At 35.0% G+C, this 19,319-nt stretch overlaps 1 protein-coding gene across 1 annotated transcript in view; it reads left to right on the top strand.

Moving 5' to 3' along the window:
• The window catches only part of SH2D4B (SH2 domain containing 4B), a 212,050-nt gene extending 199,161 nt beyond the window's left edge, over positions 1-12,889 (top strand). Inside the window, exons 8-9 of the mRNA XM_051981966.1 lie at positions 4,174-4,394; positions 12,028-12,889. Coding sequence (XP_051837926.1) covers positions 4,174-4,394; positions 12,028-12,120 — 314 coding nt within the window. The 3' untranslated portion in view covers positions 12,121-12,889. The remainder of the gene's footprint in view (positions 1-4,173; positions 4,395-12,027) is intronic.
• The last annotated feature ends 6,430 nt before the right edge of the window (positions 12,890-19,319 follow it).

Raw genomic sequence — 19,319 nt, 5'->3', positions numbered from 1 at the left:
GAGATTAAGAAAAGTCCTGCTTTATCTATTTTACAAATATGGAAACTGAGGCTCAGTTTTAGGGACTTCTTCAGGTAGTAAGTATCAGGACTTGAACACAGAGGTTCTAACTGAAAGAACTGTGTTATTTCCACTATCTCATGTTGCCGCCTATTTTTCTAGGCTCTCTCCTCAAGTCATAGATGCCTTTTCAAACTAGTATGTCTCCTGTGTAGTCCTATATGCAGGAACCATTGTGGATAGTCCTGACCTTGAGTACAACGTGGTCTGGGGAGACTAAAATGAATCCATGCAGAGTTTCCCTGAGACCCTTGTGATAAGACAGCTATTGCAAAGAGGTTTCATAGCCTTCAATAGCTGAGCGTGTTTGAAAGGATTACCAGTCCTGAAAACCGCCAATTTCCTCCTCCTTTAAGCTCTTTGTGGAAATACCTTTAAGAGATTAGTAGGAATTGTCTAGAGGGTGGAGAGAACAGCCTTTGAAATTCTGTTTGCAGATAATAATTCCAATTAATACCTGAACCACCAACAATCAAAGGGCCCAGGATTCTAAACCTCTTAGCAGAGCCTTGGGGTGAGAGCAAAGTTTCCTGACTTGAGTTCAAACAATTTTCAAATGTTCATGCAGTGTTTCCACAGATGTTGTTTATTTCTCCTCAGCAGTCTCAGGAGTGAGCAATCTTTCTCTCTCTCTTTCAGCCATCATGAGAATTATACAGTGTTTTGAAAGGGTGGGAAAAAAAAAAAAAAGTTTTCATTGCTTTAATTACCAACCAGTGAAGATTTAGATTTAGAAAGAATAAAACAAACAAACAAACACAGGAAGAAAAGAGGTTCTTAGAAGTTGTTAATGGCTTTGGGTTAGCATAGGTGAAGAAACCAGCTGGCTGATGATTTATTAGTGGATCATTAGGTAAAGAGAGAAATGAAAAGAACTTTTAAGCAATTTGTACCATTTTATAGAATCACAAATTTTTAGAGTTGAAAAGGATACTTCCCTTCATTTACCAGGTGAGAAAACCAAGATTTGGAACAAAAATTCTTTGGGACAAAAATTCTTAATCTATGGTCTGTGATCTCTTTCTTTTTTGTTTTTTGGTTGTAAATTTTGATTAACATTTCAATATAACTGCTTTTCTTTGTACCCTCTGTATTTTATTTTATGTATTAAAAAAATGTGCTGAGATTCATCAGATTTTTAATGGGATCCATGATGCAAAAAGAATTAAGAATCTCTCTTCCAGAGTTATAAAATGACTTATCCTATATGATATATCTGATATGATAAAATATAATATCCTATATTATAAACAAGCTAGGTCAAAAGCTCTGGTCTTCTTTTCTATCCATTCAATTCTCTTTTCTAGCACATAATATTAAATCCTTCTTATCTAACCAGTGTTTCTGGAAATGGGACACTAGCTGACTTGTCCCAGAGAGTCTTGTTAAAAGTTGATTCTCTTTGACCTTTTATTGATTGATTTATTGTGATGTCTGGCCATTCTGGGGCTTTGTCAGAAGCAGGACTTAGTATCTTATAAAGAGAGAGAGTGAGCAGCAGTCACAGGAAGACATGGATGAAAGCTTAGTGGGAAATCTGGCTATGGGTATATTAAAATGTCTCTACTCAACCCCTGGGCTAGTTAGGGGGCTGCATGGTTGCCAGAACAAATAGTTTTGATTTGGGAACTCAGGACACTGCATGAGAACCTAATTATATGGCTTCATTCAAGCCAAAGGGCCCTGCCAATGATTTGTCACTGTGATTTGAGTCCTTTTCTACCTCTCTTCTCTCAAACTAACTTGGTCTCATTGATCTTTCCTCAGGGCATTTTGGCACATACTTTCTTTGTCTATTTGTGATCTTGTATGGAAGGAGAAAACATCTCTGTCAATCAAAATTTTATCTAATGTTCAAGACCAGTTCAAATACTAACTCTTCTATGAAGGCTTTCCAAATTCCCAATAGGACATAATCTTCCTTCTCTTAATTCAATTCAATTCAGTTTGACAAAATACTCCTATTTATGTTTATCTACCAATATAGCCATCATCTATCTCTTTTTTTTCTATCCATCATATCTATCTATTTATCTATTCACCATCCAGCTATCTATTATCCCTATCCCTATTATCACCTATCCATCTACCTATGCATCTATCATGCTCTCATTAGATCTTTGACTTCATTTGTTACTTTCATGTGAGGAAGATAGTTCAAAGGATTATTATCTTCATTTAGAGATAAACTAAGATCTAGAGAGATTAAAGTTGCCTAAAGTTAAACAGTTAGCTAGTAGTAGCAGATGTTAAATCTAGGAACCAGAAGAACCTTTTATTTGTGGTAATATTGAGTTTTAGCTAGACCAGTGTTTGTTTAGACCACAATCCACAAGAAGATGCCTATAATGGTCACATTCATTGTTACTATTAATCATTTTGCAAGAACACCCCTTAGTGTTCTGTCATGTGAATAGCTAATAACAGGAAAGGAGAGATAGGAAGAAATAGATGAAGCATTTAATGGAAAGAAGAAATAGAAGAAAAAAGGAAAGGAGAAGAAAAAAACAGGGCAGGTGAGAAATAACGAAGGGAATATGTGAGGATGTTTTTGAAAATGAATTAGAGCAGCCAAGTGAAAAATTTGAAAGATCTCTGTAAGAAAGTCACTTTAGTTACATCAGAAAGTTAAGAATTGTAATATGATAATTGTTTGATAATTTTCCTTTGAGGCATGAGATGGCTGTAGTCTTTTTGTCATAAAGGTTTGGTATTAAAACCCTACCCTTTTGATTTTTATTAAAATATGTTACAGAAGGATTAAGGAAATATATTTAATTTTTCATTTATTACAGCTTTCTTTCAGGAATATGCTTATCAATTAGGACTTAGAGACCCTGATTTAGAAATCATTCCATTCCAACCACCAGAACTTCCTGCTCTCCCTACCCAGAACTCTTCTCTGGGGGATGGTCATCATGACATTAAAATGCTCAGTGGAAACAATGAATGACAAGATTCCTTTCCAACTACTCAAATTTCATTTCTTGCCCTGCAGCATACCTTAAGGACACACTATGGTTAAAAGAATGCCAGGAAGAATATATGAGAGATGTCTTGAAATTGGGATTTTAGGTGGGAGTCATGCTTTAAGTGAAGTTTGAACTAAATGACTTTTCCAGATCTGGCATTTTCTGGTTGTAGGTCATTTGGTTCATTCTTTTAATTGATGCTGGAGTCTCTTCTAGAGAAGCCCTAAGAGGAAATAATCACATCATGTGCAGGTAACAGAGAAAACATGAATAAACATTTTTGTATTAGTTACCAAGGTGGTTAATGAACCCTGAAAAGTTAATACTGAAACACAAGCATTGAAGTTGTTCCCAAAAGGCCTTTTTGAGTTTTTACATTGTCCTATAAAGAAGTAAAGGACAGAGCCCAGTCTTCTTATGATGTAGTGAAACATTTTAATAGGAACTGTACTGTTTTATATTCTTGCACGCATACATACATACCTATATAGGTATACTTTGAGAATCTTAAATTCACTTTTATTTATTTATGAAGAAAATATTTATGAAGTGCATGAGTGGGGTGCAATGGGTAAAGCACTGTTTTCAGAGTTAAAGGCCTGTGTTCAAAGTTCACTTTGACACTTGCTATCTGATTGACTGAGCAAATCAATTAAACCAATCTCTCTGGGTTTCAGTTTCCTCCTATGTAAAATGGCTAGCTGGAATTTTAAACTCCTTGAAATCTCAAATACATGATCTTCACAGAGTAAAGAAAATTGCTTGGGAGTGCTTTTATTACTTAAGGAAACAGAATATTCAGGTACCTGGGACTAAACTGATAATTGACCCAATAATTACAAATCATTCGAATGTGTTCATTAAAACAATCCCTCTAAAGTTCTCTATAGAGGAAAACAAAACTTTATGAGTCTAGGTCAAATTATTGTGTGTAATTAAGAGTAATAAAATTGTCTTTTTAGAAAATATCCTGTAATTCAGACAATACTTGTCCTACCTCTTTTGTTCAAGCTAGTGAGGTTAAACTTAGATTCTCATTGTAGCTCTTGGTAGCAGTGTATACAATAGTGCATACAATGTACCCAGTAGCTCAGTACTTGCTATTGATTGAAGTTGCTGACAGCAATGTTGTTTCTTGTAGGGATCATTAGCCGAGAAGATGCAGAAGACCTTCTGTCAAACATGACTGAGGGGGCATTTCTGATTCGTGTCAGTGAGAAAATTTGGGGCTACACCCTCTCCTACCGCCAGCAGCATGGGTTCAAGCACTTTCTTGTGGATGCATCAGGGGATTTTTATAGCTTCCTGGGAGTGGATCCAAACCGCCATGCAACTCTCACAGACCTTATTGATTTTCACAAGGTATCCACTCTGGGAATCATGGACATGAACACTTGGCTGATGGGTGAGGTCAGAGAGAGTCATTTCAGAATCATCATGGTGACTAGGATCAAGCCAGAGGTGTTGTATAATGAGTATGATTGAGAGATGTGATGACATAAGGTCCCTCAGGGCAACTCCTAACAGAAAGACCCCAAACCCAGTTCCCATCACCATTCTTCTTGGTAACATTCCTTATTATCTTCCCCTGGGGAATATTTCTGCTCCAAAAATCATCTCTCTGGGATTTACCTACATTCCCTTTTGTTTTCTCTTAAGAACAACAAAGAGAAAAGTGAAATAACAGGTTGCCTATAAGTTTGTTTTTTATAGGAAAAATTCCCCATCCTTGTGATAGCAGCCATAATACTTGAAAACTGTCCTTAATACCTTTTTTTTTTTTTTTTTTTTGAAAAGTTACATCCATTTTTCCACAGGAACACCATTTAACAAAAAGAAATCATGGAGAGTTAATGGGACTCTATTTTTCAAGCATCATTCAAACATCTTCCTGGACTTGCTTGTGTGCCTAGCACCATGCAAGGAGTTTCTGCCACATGGGAGGACACATAGCCTCGGCCTTTAAGTATCTTTCATTTCTAGCTCTGCCCCCACCTCTTACCCCTGTTAATTGGTATAAGATAGATATAAAATAATCATAAATGCTTTCCCTAATTAAATTGAAGCTTAGATCACTTTTCATATAAGTGGCCCCTTAATTAACTAAGTTTCTCATTTTCAGGGCTTTTTGGGTTCCATCCATTGATATTCCTGTGAATATAGGAATATCAATATCAATATCAATATCAATATGTATATGTATACACACACATATGCCCACATGTACTCCCAGTTAATAGTATGTGCTAATCTTAACAAACTTTCTTTTCTAAGGATTATTATCCACTTAATGAACTTGGGTTTAACAGGCTAATGTACCTGTCTGAGTTGCTTCACATTGCAATTTAAATATTCTGATGATGTCCTGTCTCCCAGAAGGTCAATTCTGGACACTTGACATGTTCGTGCCAAGTGTGGCTCCAAAATGTACTTTGTCAGAAACCCTGGAGCCTTTAAAAATCAGCTGTCTAAGCAAAACGGAGGCTATGGAAATGAGGAAGAGAATTTCCTTACTGCCCCATTGCAGTCTTTTTTTTTTCCATATAAAACTCCTTCAGGTTAGCTCCCTAAGGGAACTGAAACTGCAGGGAAGCCAGAGGGAGACAGGACCTAATCAACTAAATGGGACTGGGGCCAGAACAGTGGAGCTAATGCTGGAGCTTTTGACAAAGTGCCCCTGAATTCTGGCCTGGATTCAAGCCCTAGTGGCCCAACCTATAATTTCCTCTACAATTCCAATTATCAGCCTGACATAAAAATAAGGCTCCTTAGAATTTGCTTAAGACTGCTTTTTCCCCAAGTGTGTCCAGATAGACCTGTTATTGGACTGGGTTTAGTCTTAAAGAACATGTGATTAATTTATTCATTCAATTTATAAAAAATACGTTTTTTGTTATTGTGAAGACCTGGGGTTTCATGGATGCTGGGATTTCATGTGAGACAACTTCCTCTATCAGAGTAGACTGGCCACTGCTCTGAGACTGAGAGTCACCTGTGACCACTGAGAGATCAACTGATTTGCACAGGGTCATACAACCTAGATATTGCATATAGAGGTCCTAAATGTAGACCTCCAGACTCTTAGGCCAGCTTTCTATCCATGATGCTAGGCTACCTCTTACTATACATAAATATATATATTTATATAATATATATGATATGTATACATATAAGCATATGGACATATATAGCACCAACTCTCACAATACTCTCAGGATATATCTCTCACTCTGTGTATATATGTGTGTGTGTGTGTGTCTATATATACATACAAATATATATGTATACAAACACAAATTTAATATAGAAGTATATATTGTAGGTATCTATCTTTTATGGTATACTTAGTATATATGCATTTACATGTATATATTTATACACATATATATACATATAGCAAATATATGCATATATATACATATATTACCGTCCACTAATAAGCTCAGTATATGTGTATATGTAATGACCGCGTATTTAAAATCAGCCGGAGTCAGGAATTCAGGTTAAGGGGAAAATCTTCAATATTTATTGAAGTGAAGAGGTGAATAAAGATTGCGATAGCAAATATAGGCAAGAAAGATTGTGATAGCAAATATAGGCAGTTGCGACAGGAAGCCAGCTAAGAGAGAGCGACGCGAGCCGAGCCAACCGTGGCAATGGCAATTCCAAAAGTCTCTCCTCCCCTTCCCTTTCCACTCCCTTGCCTCCACCCACCAAAATCGTCATTTCCTATACAACACATCAGGACTTTCACAAAGAGTGGGTGGGGGCCATTCTTTGTCCAAGCTTATATATTAATAGAGTATGGTCCAATTACTATTTAGCCTCATGTGCTTGGGACCTCAGTGCATCAACTCAATCCTCAGCCCATTACATGTATATATACATTATATATATATAATCTATACATAAGTATACAGAGTACTGAGGTCTGAAGTCAGGAAGCTCTGAGTACAAATTTGATCTCAGATACTAAATGTGTAACTCTGGGCAAATCACTCAATCCTATTTACTCAGTTTCTTCATTTTGAATTGGAGGAGAAAATGGAAAATTACTCTAGTATCTTTGACAAGAAAACTCAAAAAAGAGCTCAAGAAGACTTGTGCATGAGTGAAAAGCAACTAAACAAGATAGAACATTAGACTTGGAGTCAACAAGATCACCAATTCAAATCTAGCCTCAGATACTTAATAGTTGTATGAGTATGGATAAGTCATTTAAGTTCTGTTTAATGGGGCATCTATGTTTTTACAATGGAAAAAGTGCCAGGTCTGGAAGTAGGAAAACTCATCTCTGAATTCAAATCTGACCTCATTTACTAGCTATATGATCCTAACAAGATCACTTAACCTTCTTTGCCTCAGTTTTCCCATTTGTAAAACGAGTTGGAAAAGGAAACGTCAATTTGCTGTAGTGTCTTTGCCAAGAAAGCTTCAAAATGGAGGACACAGAAAAAGACATGCGTTAAAAATGACTGAAAATATACATATATATATATATATATATATATATATATATTCACTTACACACACAACATATATATATACATACATACACACACACACACACACTTTCTCTTTCCAAGTTTTCTGGGAGCCTCTAGCTCATCATTTCTTATAGCATAATAACATTTTATCACAATCATATACCACAAAATTGTTCAGCCATTTCTCAACTGATGGGTATCCTCTCAGTTTCCAATTCTTTGCCACCAGAAAACAGCTATTAAAATATTTGGTTTGGTGGTAGGGTCAGTTTAATGAGGTTTGAATCCCTTCGATTCCCAATCAGGGAACCAAAAATGATGAGATTTGAATCCCCTCAATTCCTGGTGGTGATGAGGTTAATGGCAATAAGAGAGTTGTTAAAATTCCCTTTTAATCGGCTGCAGTTTTAAAGTGAAATAATTCACTTATTCCCAAATTATTGATTGCAAAATTAAAGTTTATTTTTGGATAGAAACCAACTTGTTAAAAGACTGACTTCTATAGTGACAAAGACCTATTGGGGTGATGGAATTTGGTGCTGAGAGAATGCTCAACGGGCAGGGTCCTAGCAAATTGCTTGGACCTTCTGCAAGGAGCTGAGCCAAAGGAAGCTGTTACATGGCATCCTGGTGGGGGATGGGGGGGGGGGGGCTGATCAGACCAATTGAATGAGAATTTAGAATTTCAAAAAGATCTATGGGAGTTGATTTGCCCTTGAATAGCATTGCTTCTCTTATTCTGGGAAGATGGGCCTTCTCTAGACTCCTTGGAGCCTGGGAGAGCCTGATTTCTGAGATCAGAAAGGGAAAACAACACAACTTAGTGATAATCTTAAAGGGAACACAGCTTCAGTAAAGGGAACAGTTTCCCTCCTTTTTCAAATTCAGAACAGTGTATCAATAATACATGAAAGTCTCGATTTTCCTACATCCCCTCCAACATTTGTCACCTTTTCTGCCTTATTAACCAATCTAATAGATGTGAAGTAGTAACTCAAGATTGTTTTAATATGAATACCTCTAATCAGTAATGATTTAGAATCCCTATTTATATGCCTATAGATAGATAGATATAAATAGTTTTGGTTATTTCATCTGAAAACTGGTCACTTTTTTCATCATTAGTCAATTGGAGAATGACTTTAATTTTTATAAATTTGACTCATTTTTCTATATATTTGAGAGATTAAACCTCTAGAAGAGGAATTTGTTTCAATGTTTTTATATTTATAATTGCTACCTCTATTTCCCTCCACTTTGTTCCCTCCTGTTTATTCCATTATCTCTCTCCTTTCACTCTGTCCATCCTCAAAAGTGTTTTCCTTCTGACTACTGTCTCCCCAAATTTGTTCTGCCTTCTGTGAACACAACCCTGTTTTTCTTATCCTCTTGCAGTCTTACTTTGCTCTAGGGTAAGATAGATTTCTAAACACAATTGACAATGTATATTGTTCTTTCTTTAAATTTATTCTGATGAGAGTAAGTTTCAAGCTTTCCCGAGGCCTCTTACATCTCCCTTCCAGTGTCAAAACTCTTGTCTCTTTTAAGTGAGATATAATTTCTCCCTTCTACCTCTCTCTTTGTCTCAGTGCACTTGATTTTCTCACCTCTTAATCTTATTTTTAAAAATATAATCTGATTACACCTGAGCCCTCCATCTACATAACTCCTAACTGATATAAGAGAAAGTTCTTATGAAGTACCAACATCATTCTCCCTTTAAAAAGTATAAATAGTTTAACCTTATTAAGTCCTTTATGATTTCTCTTTCCTGTTTACCTTTTTATAAATCTCTTGAGTCTTATAGTTGGAAGTCAGGTTTTCTATTCAACTCTGATCTTTTCATCAGGAATGCTTAGAAGTCCTCTATCTCATTGAATATCCATTTTTCCCCACTGAAGGATTAAACTTAATTTTGCTGAGTAGGTAAATCTGTTTGTAATCCTACCACCTTTGCCTTTTGGAATATAATTTTTCTAGACCTCTGCTGTTTTAATGTAAAAGCTACTAAAATTTCTGTTATTACGACTATAACTCCATCGTACTTGAATCATTTCTTTCTCACTATTTGCAATATTTTCTTGTTGATCTAGGAACTTTGAAATTTAGTTATAATATTTCTAGGAGTTTTCATTTGGGGATCTTCTTTCAGGAAGTGATCTTGTAGATTCTTTCAATTTCTATTTTGTCATCTAGTTCCAGAATATCATTTCTATTGTTTGCTCATTATCTCAGTTTATTTCTTTCTTTCTTTTTTTTTTTTTTTTCTTGATCAAGGCTTTTAGGAAGTCTAATAACGTTTACATTGTCTCTCCTGGGTCTATTTTTCAGGTCAGTTGGTTTTGTAAGGAGATATTTCACATTGGCTTTTATTTTTCATTCTTTTGACTTTGCTTTATTATTTCTTGGTATCTCATTAAGACATTAGTTTTCAATTGCTCAATTTTTATTTTTAAGGAATATTTTCTTCAGTGAGCTTGTACTTCCTTTTCCATTTGGCCAATTCTATATTTAGGAGCTCTTTTATTCAGTGAATTTTTGTGCCTTTTTTTTTTTTCAGTTGGTCAATTCTGCTTTTTGAAGGACTTTTTCTCTTCAGTGAATTTCTGTATGTTTGTTTCCATTTCACCAATTCTATTTTTAAGGTGTTATTTTCTTCATATGCTTCCTTTACCAAGCAGTTGACTCTTTGTCATGATTATCTTGCATTCCTCTCATCTTTTTTCTGCTTCTCTTACTAGATTCTCAAAATAATTTTTGAACTCTTCCATGGTCTGAGACCAATTTATATATTTTTTGGAGGCTTTGGATGCAGGGTTTTTGACTTTGCTATCTTCTGAGTCTGTTTTGATCTTCCTTGTCACAATAGTAACTTTTTGTATTCAGAATTTTTTCTATGGTTTGCTTATTATTCTAGCTTATTTCTTGACTTCTCCTTCCTAAAGTAAAGTTCTTATTCCAGAGTGAAGGATTCACTGTCCCAAGCTTTAGAGGTTTTGAATATCTGCTTTCAGAGATACTCATAGGGACCTGTAAGTTTTCAGTTTTTCCAAGATGATGTGTTTATTATTCTCCCAGACAGTGGGTACTCCAGTCTGTCTTCAATCCACATGCACTCTTTTCTGCCCTGGAACTGTGACAAGGATCTGTACTCTATATGTGACTACAAGTTCTGGTGTGTTAGTGCTTTGGGACTGCCACCTAGGACTGTGATCCCGATCTGGGTATGAGTGAAACAGCAGCGTTCTGTCCCCAGTACCAACAAAGAGATCCCTGTAATTTCCTTCTGACCAGTTGTTCAGACTCCTTATTATCTATGGACTGAGAGTTCCAGAAACAGCCCCTGATGCTGATTCAGTCACTTGCAAGGATTATTCCAGGTTTGCTGGAACCTGGTCTGCACTGGCACAGCCTGCATTTGACAGCGTTCCATTCTTACCCCAGAGCAACAGACCTTTCCTTCCAGCCTTCTTAGTTGTCCTGGGCCAGCAAAATATTTTATCTTATTCTTTTGTGAGTTCTACCATTTTAGATTTTGTTTAGGGCAGTATTTAAATGTATTTAGAAGGGCTTGGGGGACATCTTAGATGAATCCCTGAATTTTCTTCATTATTTTAGCTCTGTCCTAAATTTCTGAGGTCAAATTTGAAATCAGGCGTGTTCTGACTTCAGTCCCAGTGCTGAACTACCAGATGCTTGGGAGAGACTGAAAATTTGAACTCAACTGAAAATGACATGGATGAGAGGAAATAACTGTTATCAAGTAGTTGAAAAGCTATTGCATGGAAGAGAGAGTGGATATGAAAGACTGGAAAAAAATTCTGGACTTGCATATAGGAAGGTCTGGGTTTAAATCCTACGTTGAACACTTGCTAGATAAATGATTTTGGGCAAGTCACAATATCTGAGTTTCTCTTTCCTCATCTGAAAAGAGGGATATCTGTAATATCACTTACTCTTCAGGTTTATTATGCAGCTAAAATAATATAATTATGTATGTAAGGTGCTTTGCCAACCTTAAAGAATAATGTAACTATGATCTATTATTTTGTGGAAGAGGAATTTTAACTTTTTTGTTTTGTTACAATGAGCAAAGTAAGAACCATTTCAGGAAGGTATTTTTTTTTGTTGTTGTTGTTTTGTTTAAAATAAAAAAAATTCTAATAATAATAACTGTTCTATAACATAATGAGAGACATTATAATAATAGTCTCCTTGGATGAGTCTAAGAAAATTGAATGATCACTTTACTCCAATGTCTAGCACATAATAATCACTTAATAAATGATTTTTCATTCATTGATTCATTCATTCCCATTCTAGAGTCATTCCTGTTCTAAATGGTAACTTAGTCTTCTTGCCTTCAAAAGTCTTTTCTAATTCTAAGTCTTTGAATCATGCACTCTTGAACTCCATCTCTCAGAAAACAGCACACTTCAGTTACCATAGGTTAACTAGACATTCCCTTCTATTAATATATGTGAATCTCACTTTTTCCTTTTTTTCAGGAGGAAATCATCACAGTGTCAGGTGGAGAGTTACTGCAGAAACCTTGTGGACAGAGAGACAATCCGCCAGACTACCACATGCTATTTGATTGACTTTCTTTCATGGAACAGGCCTCTAATAGATTCCCCAATCACCTTCACCCAAGACCTTCCCAACATCCCCTACTTCATACCCACATGAGTTGGACATCTGAAGGAATGGTTAAAATTTATAAGCTTGTTCTTTTCCTAAGTCAACAAACGGCAGCTAGTAATGTCTCCTAATGATTTAGTACCTACTTAGCATTAAGGCAAGTCACTCAAATCACATCCTAGGTACTCAATTATTATGATTATTTTAAATTTGAATTGAATTTATTGAAAGTATAAAAATATGTCTTCAGTATATGTTTATGAAGCTGGTAGTTTCATCACCAAATGACGGGTATTAAAAAAAGCATTGGGACATATAGAATGTTGGATAAGAATTCAGGAAGATCTGGGTTCAAATCCTGCCTTTGATATTGACTGTGTGGCTATGGATCATTTTTCAAACTTCTCTGAACCTCATTTTTCTCACCTGTAAAATGATATTTCTTTCAAGTCTAAATCAATGACATTCTAACCCTGGATCTTAATGGCCAGACTATTCACCAGTTATCTGACACTACTTATTCTATTTTCTTTGTATCTCTTTCTACGAAGGAAAATTTGTATTATTTGAGCTCATACCATCTTGGATTCTGTAATGAGTTATTTGAATGTAAGCTCCTTGAGAGAAGTGAATGTTTCACTTTTGCCTTTGTCCTTTTGTCCTTAGTTGCCTGGCACAGTTCCTGGAAAGTGAAATATATATTTAATAAACACTTGCTCACTGAAACAACAGTTGTATCTTTTCCTACAGATTTGTCCAAGTGCTTAAATGTGTAATTGAAAATATTCTCTGATTGTTCATGGGATACATTATGTTAAAAGCTATAATCTCTTTGTTTTCTGGAACATTGCCTTTGTTTCTTTATTAACATTATCACATGTGATTTCATAACTTTTCTGGGCTTAATCCAATTATCTGCATAGACAAAGTGAATTATTCATTAGCACATGGGGGAGAAGGGAGAAAATCACATGCTTTACTTTCATACTTTAATGAATGAATCTATTGTGCATTAGTGTAGGTGAGACCTCTGATGCAGATCGAAATCCCTCCACCTCTTCTTTATTCTATGTAATTCTTATCCATATGTTTTCATTAATGACCTGAAGAAGCTCTGCCCCAATAAGTTGCAGATTTTTCTCTGGATCTCTGAATGCCCCCAGGGTACCACTATAACACATGGGCTAACCAGCTGTTGACTTTCATTCTCATCACATCAGCAGATTTTGCTATGTATGCACAAGAAAGCATTATGATATACATGACTGAAGATCTAGCTTATAAACATCCATTTAAAAGCTGGAAACAGGGCAGAGTTATGATGATGGAGAAACTCATTTGATTTCTTTCACCACCCCTCAATTAAATAATGCCGTGAAACAATACCTGGAGCTGCAGAATCCACAGAAGGATGGTGGGGGTGGTGGCAATTTCCCAGTCCAAGACAATTTAGAAACTCAACAGGAAAGGTCTGTCACCTTCTTAGGAGCCACTGAATCAGCAAGTGTAGAGCTACTTCTAAAGTTCTCAGCCCTCAGGGAGGAAGGCACTTGGACAGCTGATGAGAAGGAGATTACAGGGTCTTTTTGCTAGCACTGAGGCTGGACTCTGTTGATTCACCCATATTTGCATCTGGGTCACAGTGCTGGATGACAGTCCCAGGGCAAAGAGGAGAACAAGCACACCAGAAATGTGACTGCATTTTCACAGTTCCAGTTCAGAAAAGAGTACTTGTGAGTTGTCACAGACCAGAGAATTCATTGCCTGGGGGAGTAGTAAACATACTTCTCCTTAGATCATACCATCTTGGAAGAACTGAAAACTTCCAAGTCCCTAGGAGTATCTGGGTAAATATCTTTACAAAACTTCTGAAACTTGGGACAGTGCACTTTCACTCTTGAAGCAGAGCTCCACTTTAGCAAATAGTTAAAAGTCAAGAAAAAGGTAGGGAAAATGAGCAAACAACAGAAAAAATTCTAACTATAAAAAAGTTATTATTGTGACAAGGAAGATCAAAACACAAACTATGAAGAAGGTAGCAAAGCCAAAAATACTACCCTCAAAGCCTCCAAGGGAAATATGAATTTGTTCAAAGCATAGCATTATTTTTAAAAAGGTTTTGAAAAACAAGTTAAAAAGGTGGACAAAAACTTGGGAAGAGAAAAGCATAATGAAAGGAAATTAAAAAAAAAAACACAATAGCATGCTAAAGGAGCACAAAAAAACTATTGAAGAAAATACCAACTAAAAACAGACTAAACTAAATTGTAAAGCAGTACAGAAAACCAAGGAGGAGAAGAATATCTTAAAAATCAGAATTGGCCAAATAGAAAGAGATACACTAAAATTCACTGAATAAAATAACTCCTTTAAAAAGTAGAGTTGGATAAAAGGAAAAAGATTTACAAAAACTCACTGAAGAAAATAATTCCTTAAAAATTAGAATTGAGCAAGTATAATCTAAAGTCTTTACAATAAATTAAGAAACAATAAAACAAAACCAAAAGAATGAAAAATAGAAGACAATATGAACTATTTCATTAGAAAAATCATCTATCTGCAAGAGAGATAATTTAAAAATTATTAGATTACCTGAAATCCAAGATTAAAAAAAATCTGGACATAATCTTTCATGAAATTATTTAAAAAAACTAAATGCACTCTGCCATGATTGCCTGAAACCAGAGGACAGAAATTGAATTATTGAAATTGAAATAATCCACCTAAAAGAAATATCAAAATGAAAACTCCCAGGAATATTATAACCAAATTCCAGATCTTCCAGGTCAAGGAGAAAATATTGTAAGCAGTCAGAAAGAAATAATTAAAGGAAGAAAACTAAAGAGAGAGAGAGAGAGAGAGAGAGAGAGAGAGAGAGAGAGAGAGAGAGAGAGAGAGAGAGAATTAAAGAAAGAAAGAATCTCCACAGTGAGGATAAGACAAAATTTAGCAGCTTCTACAGTAAAGGATCAGAGGGTTTGAAATGGGATATTTTAAAAGGCAAAGGTGCTAGGATTACAACCAGAATCATCTATCCAGAAAAACTGAGTTTAATCTTGCAGTTGGAAAAAGAAAGGAATTCAATGAAATAAAGGCATTCTAAGCCTTCCTGATGAAAAGACCAGAGCTGAATTGAAAATCTGATTTCCAAATACAAGATTCAAGAAAAGCATAAAAAAAAAGCAGGAAAGAGAAATCATAAAGACTTCAAATTAAACTGTTTACATTCCTTCATGGGAAGATGATACTTGTACCTCTTAAGAACTTTCTCATTATTAGAATAGTTAGAAGAAGTATATATAGATGAAAGGGTACAGATGTGAGTTGAATATGAAGAAATTATATCATTAAAAAATAAAATTAGGAGGCGAGAGAGGAATGCATTTGAAGAAAGGGAAAGAGAGTCACAGAATAGAGTAATTTATCTCACATAAAAGAAGTAAGAAAAAGGTTTTAAGTGGAGGGGAAGAGACAGAAGTAAGGAGGAGTGAGTGAACACTTAGCAAAATTGGCTCAAAGAGGAAATAACATACATATTCAGTTGGGTATAGAAATCTATTTTCCTACCTGGGAGGTAGGAGAGGAAGTGGATAAAATAAGGGGAGAATGAAAGACAGATTTGTAGAGTAAGCAGTCAGAAACAAAATACTTTTGAGGAGGGACAGAATGAAAGGGGAGAGAATAAATCAGAGGGATTGGGTTTAAGAAAATATAGTTACTAATACTAACTGTGGAAAAATTGATTAAAGTTTTTCTGAAAAAGTTTTCATGTCTCAAACATATAGAGAACAGAATCAAATTTATAAAAATAAGATAAATGATCTTTAAAAATTGATAAATGATCAAACTATATAAACAGTTTTCAGATGAAGTAATCAGCTATTTATAGCAGTGGTTCTCAAATTATGGTCTAGAGAATCCTGGGGATCTCTGAAACCCTTTTAGAGGGTCTACAAATTCAAAAATAGTTTTTATTTCCAATATGGTAAATGTCTATAAATATAACCCAGATAAACAAAAACATTTTGGAGAGATCCTCAATAATTTTTAATAGGATAAAGATACTGAAAATAAAAATTTGAGAACTACTGATCTGTAGTCATATGGAAATATGCTCTAACTCACTATTGATTGGAGAAATGTAGATTAAAACAATTCTGAAATACTACCTCATGCCTATCATATTGGTTTATAGGACAGAAAAAAAAACTGACAAAGTTGGAGGGGATATGGGAAAAATGAAACATTAATGCATTGTTGGTTGGTGACGGGTACTGATTCAGCTGTTGTATAGGAATTTGGAACTATGGCCAAAGTGTTAAAAAAACCATTCCCACCTTTTGACCCAACACTACTTGTTCTGATCCCCAAAGAGAAAAAAAGGAAAAGGACCTTTATGCACACAATTATTCATAATAGCTCTTTTTGAGTGACAAAAAAATTGGAAATTGAGGGGATGCCCATCAATTGTTGAATGGATAAACAAATTATGATATGTAATTTTGATGGAATAATATTATACTTTAAAAAATGATAGGTAGGATGCCATCAGAAAAACCTGAAAAAACTTATGAGTTGATGTAAAGTTAAATGTATTGTGTACAAGATGATAACTATTCTCAGCAATACAATCCTTCAAGATAACTCTGAAAGACCTATGATGAAAAATGCTATCCATTCTCAAAGACAGAACTGATAGGGTCTGAATTCAGAGTGAAGTATGCTTTTAAATTGTCTTTATTTTTTGGAATCTATTTTCTTTTACAACATGTCTAATATGAAAATGTTTTGCATGACTATACATGCATAACCTTTATCAAATTGCTTGCCTTTTCAATTGGGGTTGTTGTGAAGAGGGAGAAAGGGAAAAAGATTTGGAATTCAATGTTTTAAAAACAAATGTTAAAAATTGTTTTATATGTAACTGGAAAAAATAGAATAAGAAATAAGAAAAACAGAGTTGCCTGTGTACTTCAAAGTTAAAGAACTTTCCCAGAAAGGGTCAGATATGGGACCTGATCACAGATTCTCCAGCCTTAGAGGTAGTGGTTTTCTATATCCACTTTTAGATGTTGCCTTTCAACTTAATCATGATGAGCTGCTGTGAATTTCATCATTCCTTGTTCTAAAGTGCATTGCCTTTAAACTGGAGCTTTATGGAAAAAGTAGAATGCAACTATATAAAAGAGGGAAGAGGAGGCAGACAAGGACTGAAGAAATAAATGGAAATAGAAAGCCTGCTGTGTCTGGAACAATGCCTAACTGACAATTTCTCCAACCCTTCTATAAGTTTTAAGTAGAAAACACCTATTTCAATCCATAAGGCTAAAAGAAAAGTAAGGTATAATGCAGGTAATTTCTATAATGATCAGGACAGATCAGATATTCAACGATCTTTACCTTAGGCTGGGGAAATTCATAATGATTATGAAGTGCTATTTAACAAATACAAAATATTATTTGTTCACAAATACAAATTCCATGAAAGACTAGGTTCTATTAATGTCTTGGTTTTAGGGGAAAACAAGGGAATGAGATACCATACTCTATGAAAATTTTTTGAAAAAAGTTAAAAACCTTTGACACATGTAAGATGGTGGATCTATTAGAGCTGGAAGAGAGATGGGATGTAGTGACATCATTGAAAAGAGTATCTGATACCAATGGAATTAGAATCTTTAAATGTTTTCAAATGCTCTAAATGTAAGGAAACCATATTCTACATGAGTGTATGTGTGAAAACGTACTGAAATGGTGAATTCTGACATATGGGCTTAACAAATGAATTCTTTATGACAGAAAGACGATAGACCAATAAACAGAGTAAGAAATACATTTTGAAATGTGACCAGTGCTGGAATTTATTTTACTCTACTGTGCTCATAAGATAAAAGGTTTTTGAACTTCTTTCTATTTATTTATTTATTCATCCATCCATTCATTCATTTATTTATTTATTTTCCTCCAGTGAATTAGGGGAGGCAAAAAAGGGAAAAATAAGATTGTTGAAAATTAAAAAAAAAAAAATAGAAGCACTAAGTCATACGGAACAATGGATTTCCTGAGCTTTTGGCCATATCCACAACAGCTAGTAGGATATCAAAATTCATGTTACTATACTCCCTCCAGCTGAAATGAGGAATACTGCCATCTCAGTGATAGTGAGGTTAAATGAATTCTTATAGACCTCAAAGAGCTTGTCTGGTTTACTTGGTAGCACATTTTATAATCATCAGTTGTGGCCAGTAAGAACAATTTGACATTCAAATTCTCTGGATTAATTATGGTTTTCTTTATTTGGCATTTAGTATTCATTTGAAAGAGCAAGAAGGGTATGGCAATTTTGAAGATATTGAAGAAAAAAATTTTCGGGAATCCACAGTGGTTCTGGTTACTATGAAAGCTTGAGAGTTGGGACTTGTGGGCCATTGGCACTGTTGTCCCTAATTAATATGTGAGAGACAACAGCCAAATTTTCCATTCTTGATGCATTTCTTATTTCTTTTATTTCAGATTTGTATTCTGAACATGTCTCATATATTTTAGGTTTTACCTAGCTTTAAAATAAATTCCTAGTAAGTTGTCCTGCAAATGAAATTACTGTCTGGAAAACTGCAATTTCATCTTGAGAGTTTTATTATGCTAATAAATGTCAGGATACTCAAATAAAGGAATTGCTTTTTTTTCCTCAGCATCCTACAGAAACAATGAAAAACAGCCAAGCAGCTCAGAGACCCAGCAAAGAAAACTTTGCAATATATAACCAGAGAGAAAGCTGTAAAATATAGTACAACTTAACTGAAGATAAATTTCAGAGGAAACAAAGGCATAGCAGAGCAAGCCCAGATTAAATAAGAATAGAAGTTCTGTAACAAGGAAGGCAGCATTGAGTGGAGGGGAAGGAGCAAATGAGAATGAGATTTGGGCTAGCCTGTTGAAATTCTTAAGTTTTAAGAATCTTAAGATGCGTATTCTTGCTCCTCTCCTATGCAGAAACAAAAATGCCTTTAAAAATATTATCATTGTTATATTTTCCAGCCTGCCTATGCATATCTTCTAATTTTTTAAAAAAGGAATAGTTGGGAAATTATGTTAAGACTCTCTGATTATGATTGCTATTGGGTCAGGGAGAAGGATCCATTTGTTGGGGAGGAGAGAG

Source organism: Antechinus flavipes, chromosome 2 (assembly GCF_016432865.1).
Source record: "Antechinus flavipes isolate AdamAnt ecotype Samford, QLD, Australia chromosome 2, AdamAnt_v2, whole genome shotgun sequence".
Taxonomy (NCBI): domain Eukaryota; kingdom Metazoa; phylum Chordata; class Mammalia; order Dasyuromorphia; family Dasyuridae; genus Antechinus; species Antechinus flavipes.
This window is presented reverse-complemented; position numbering and strand designations above follow the sequence as displayed.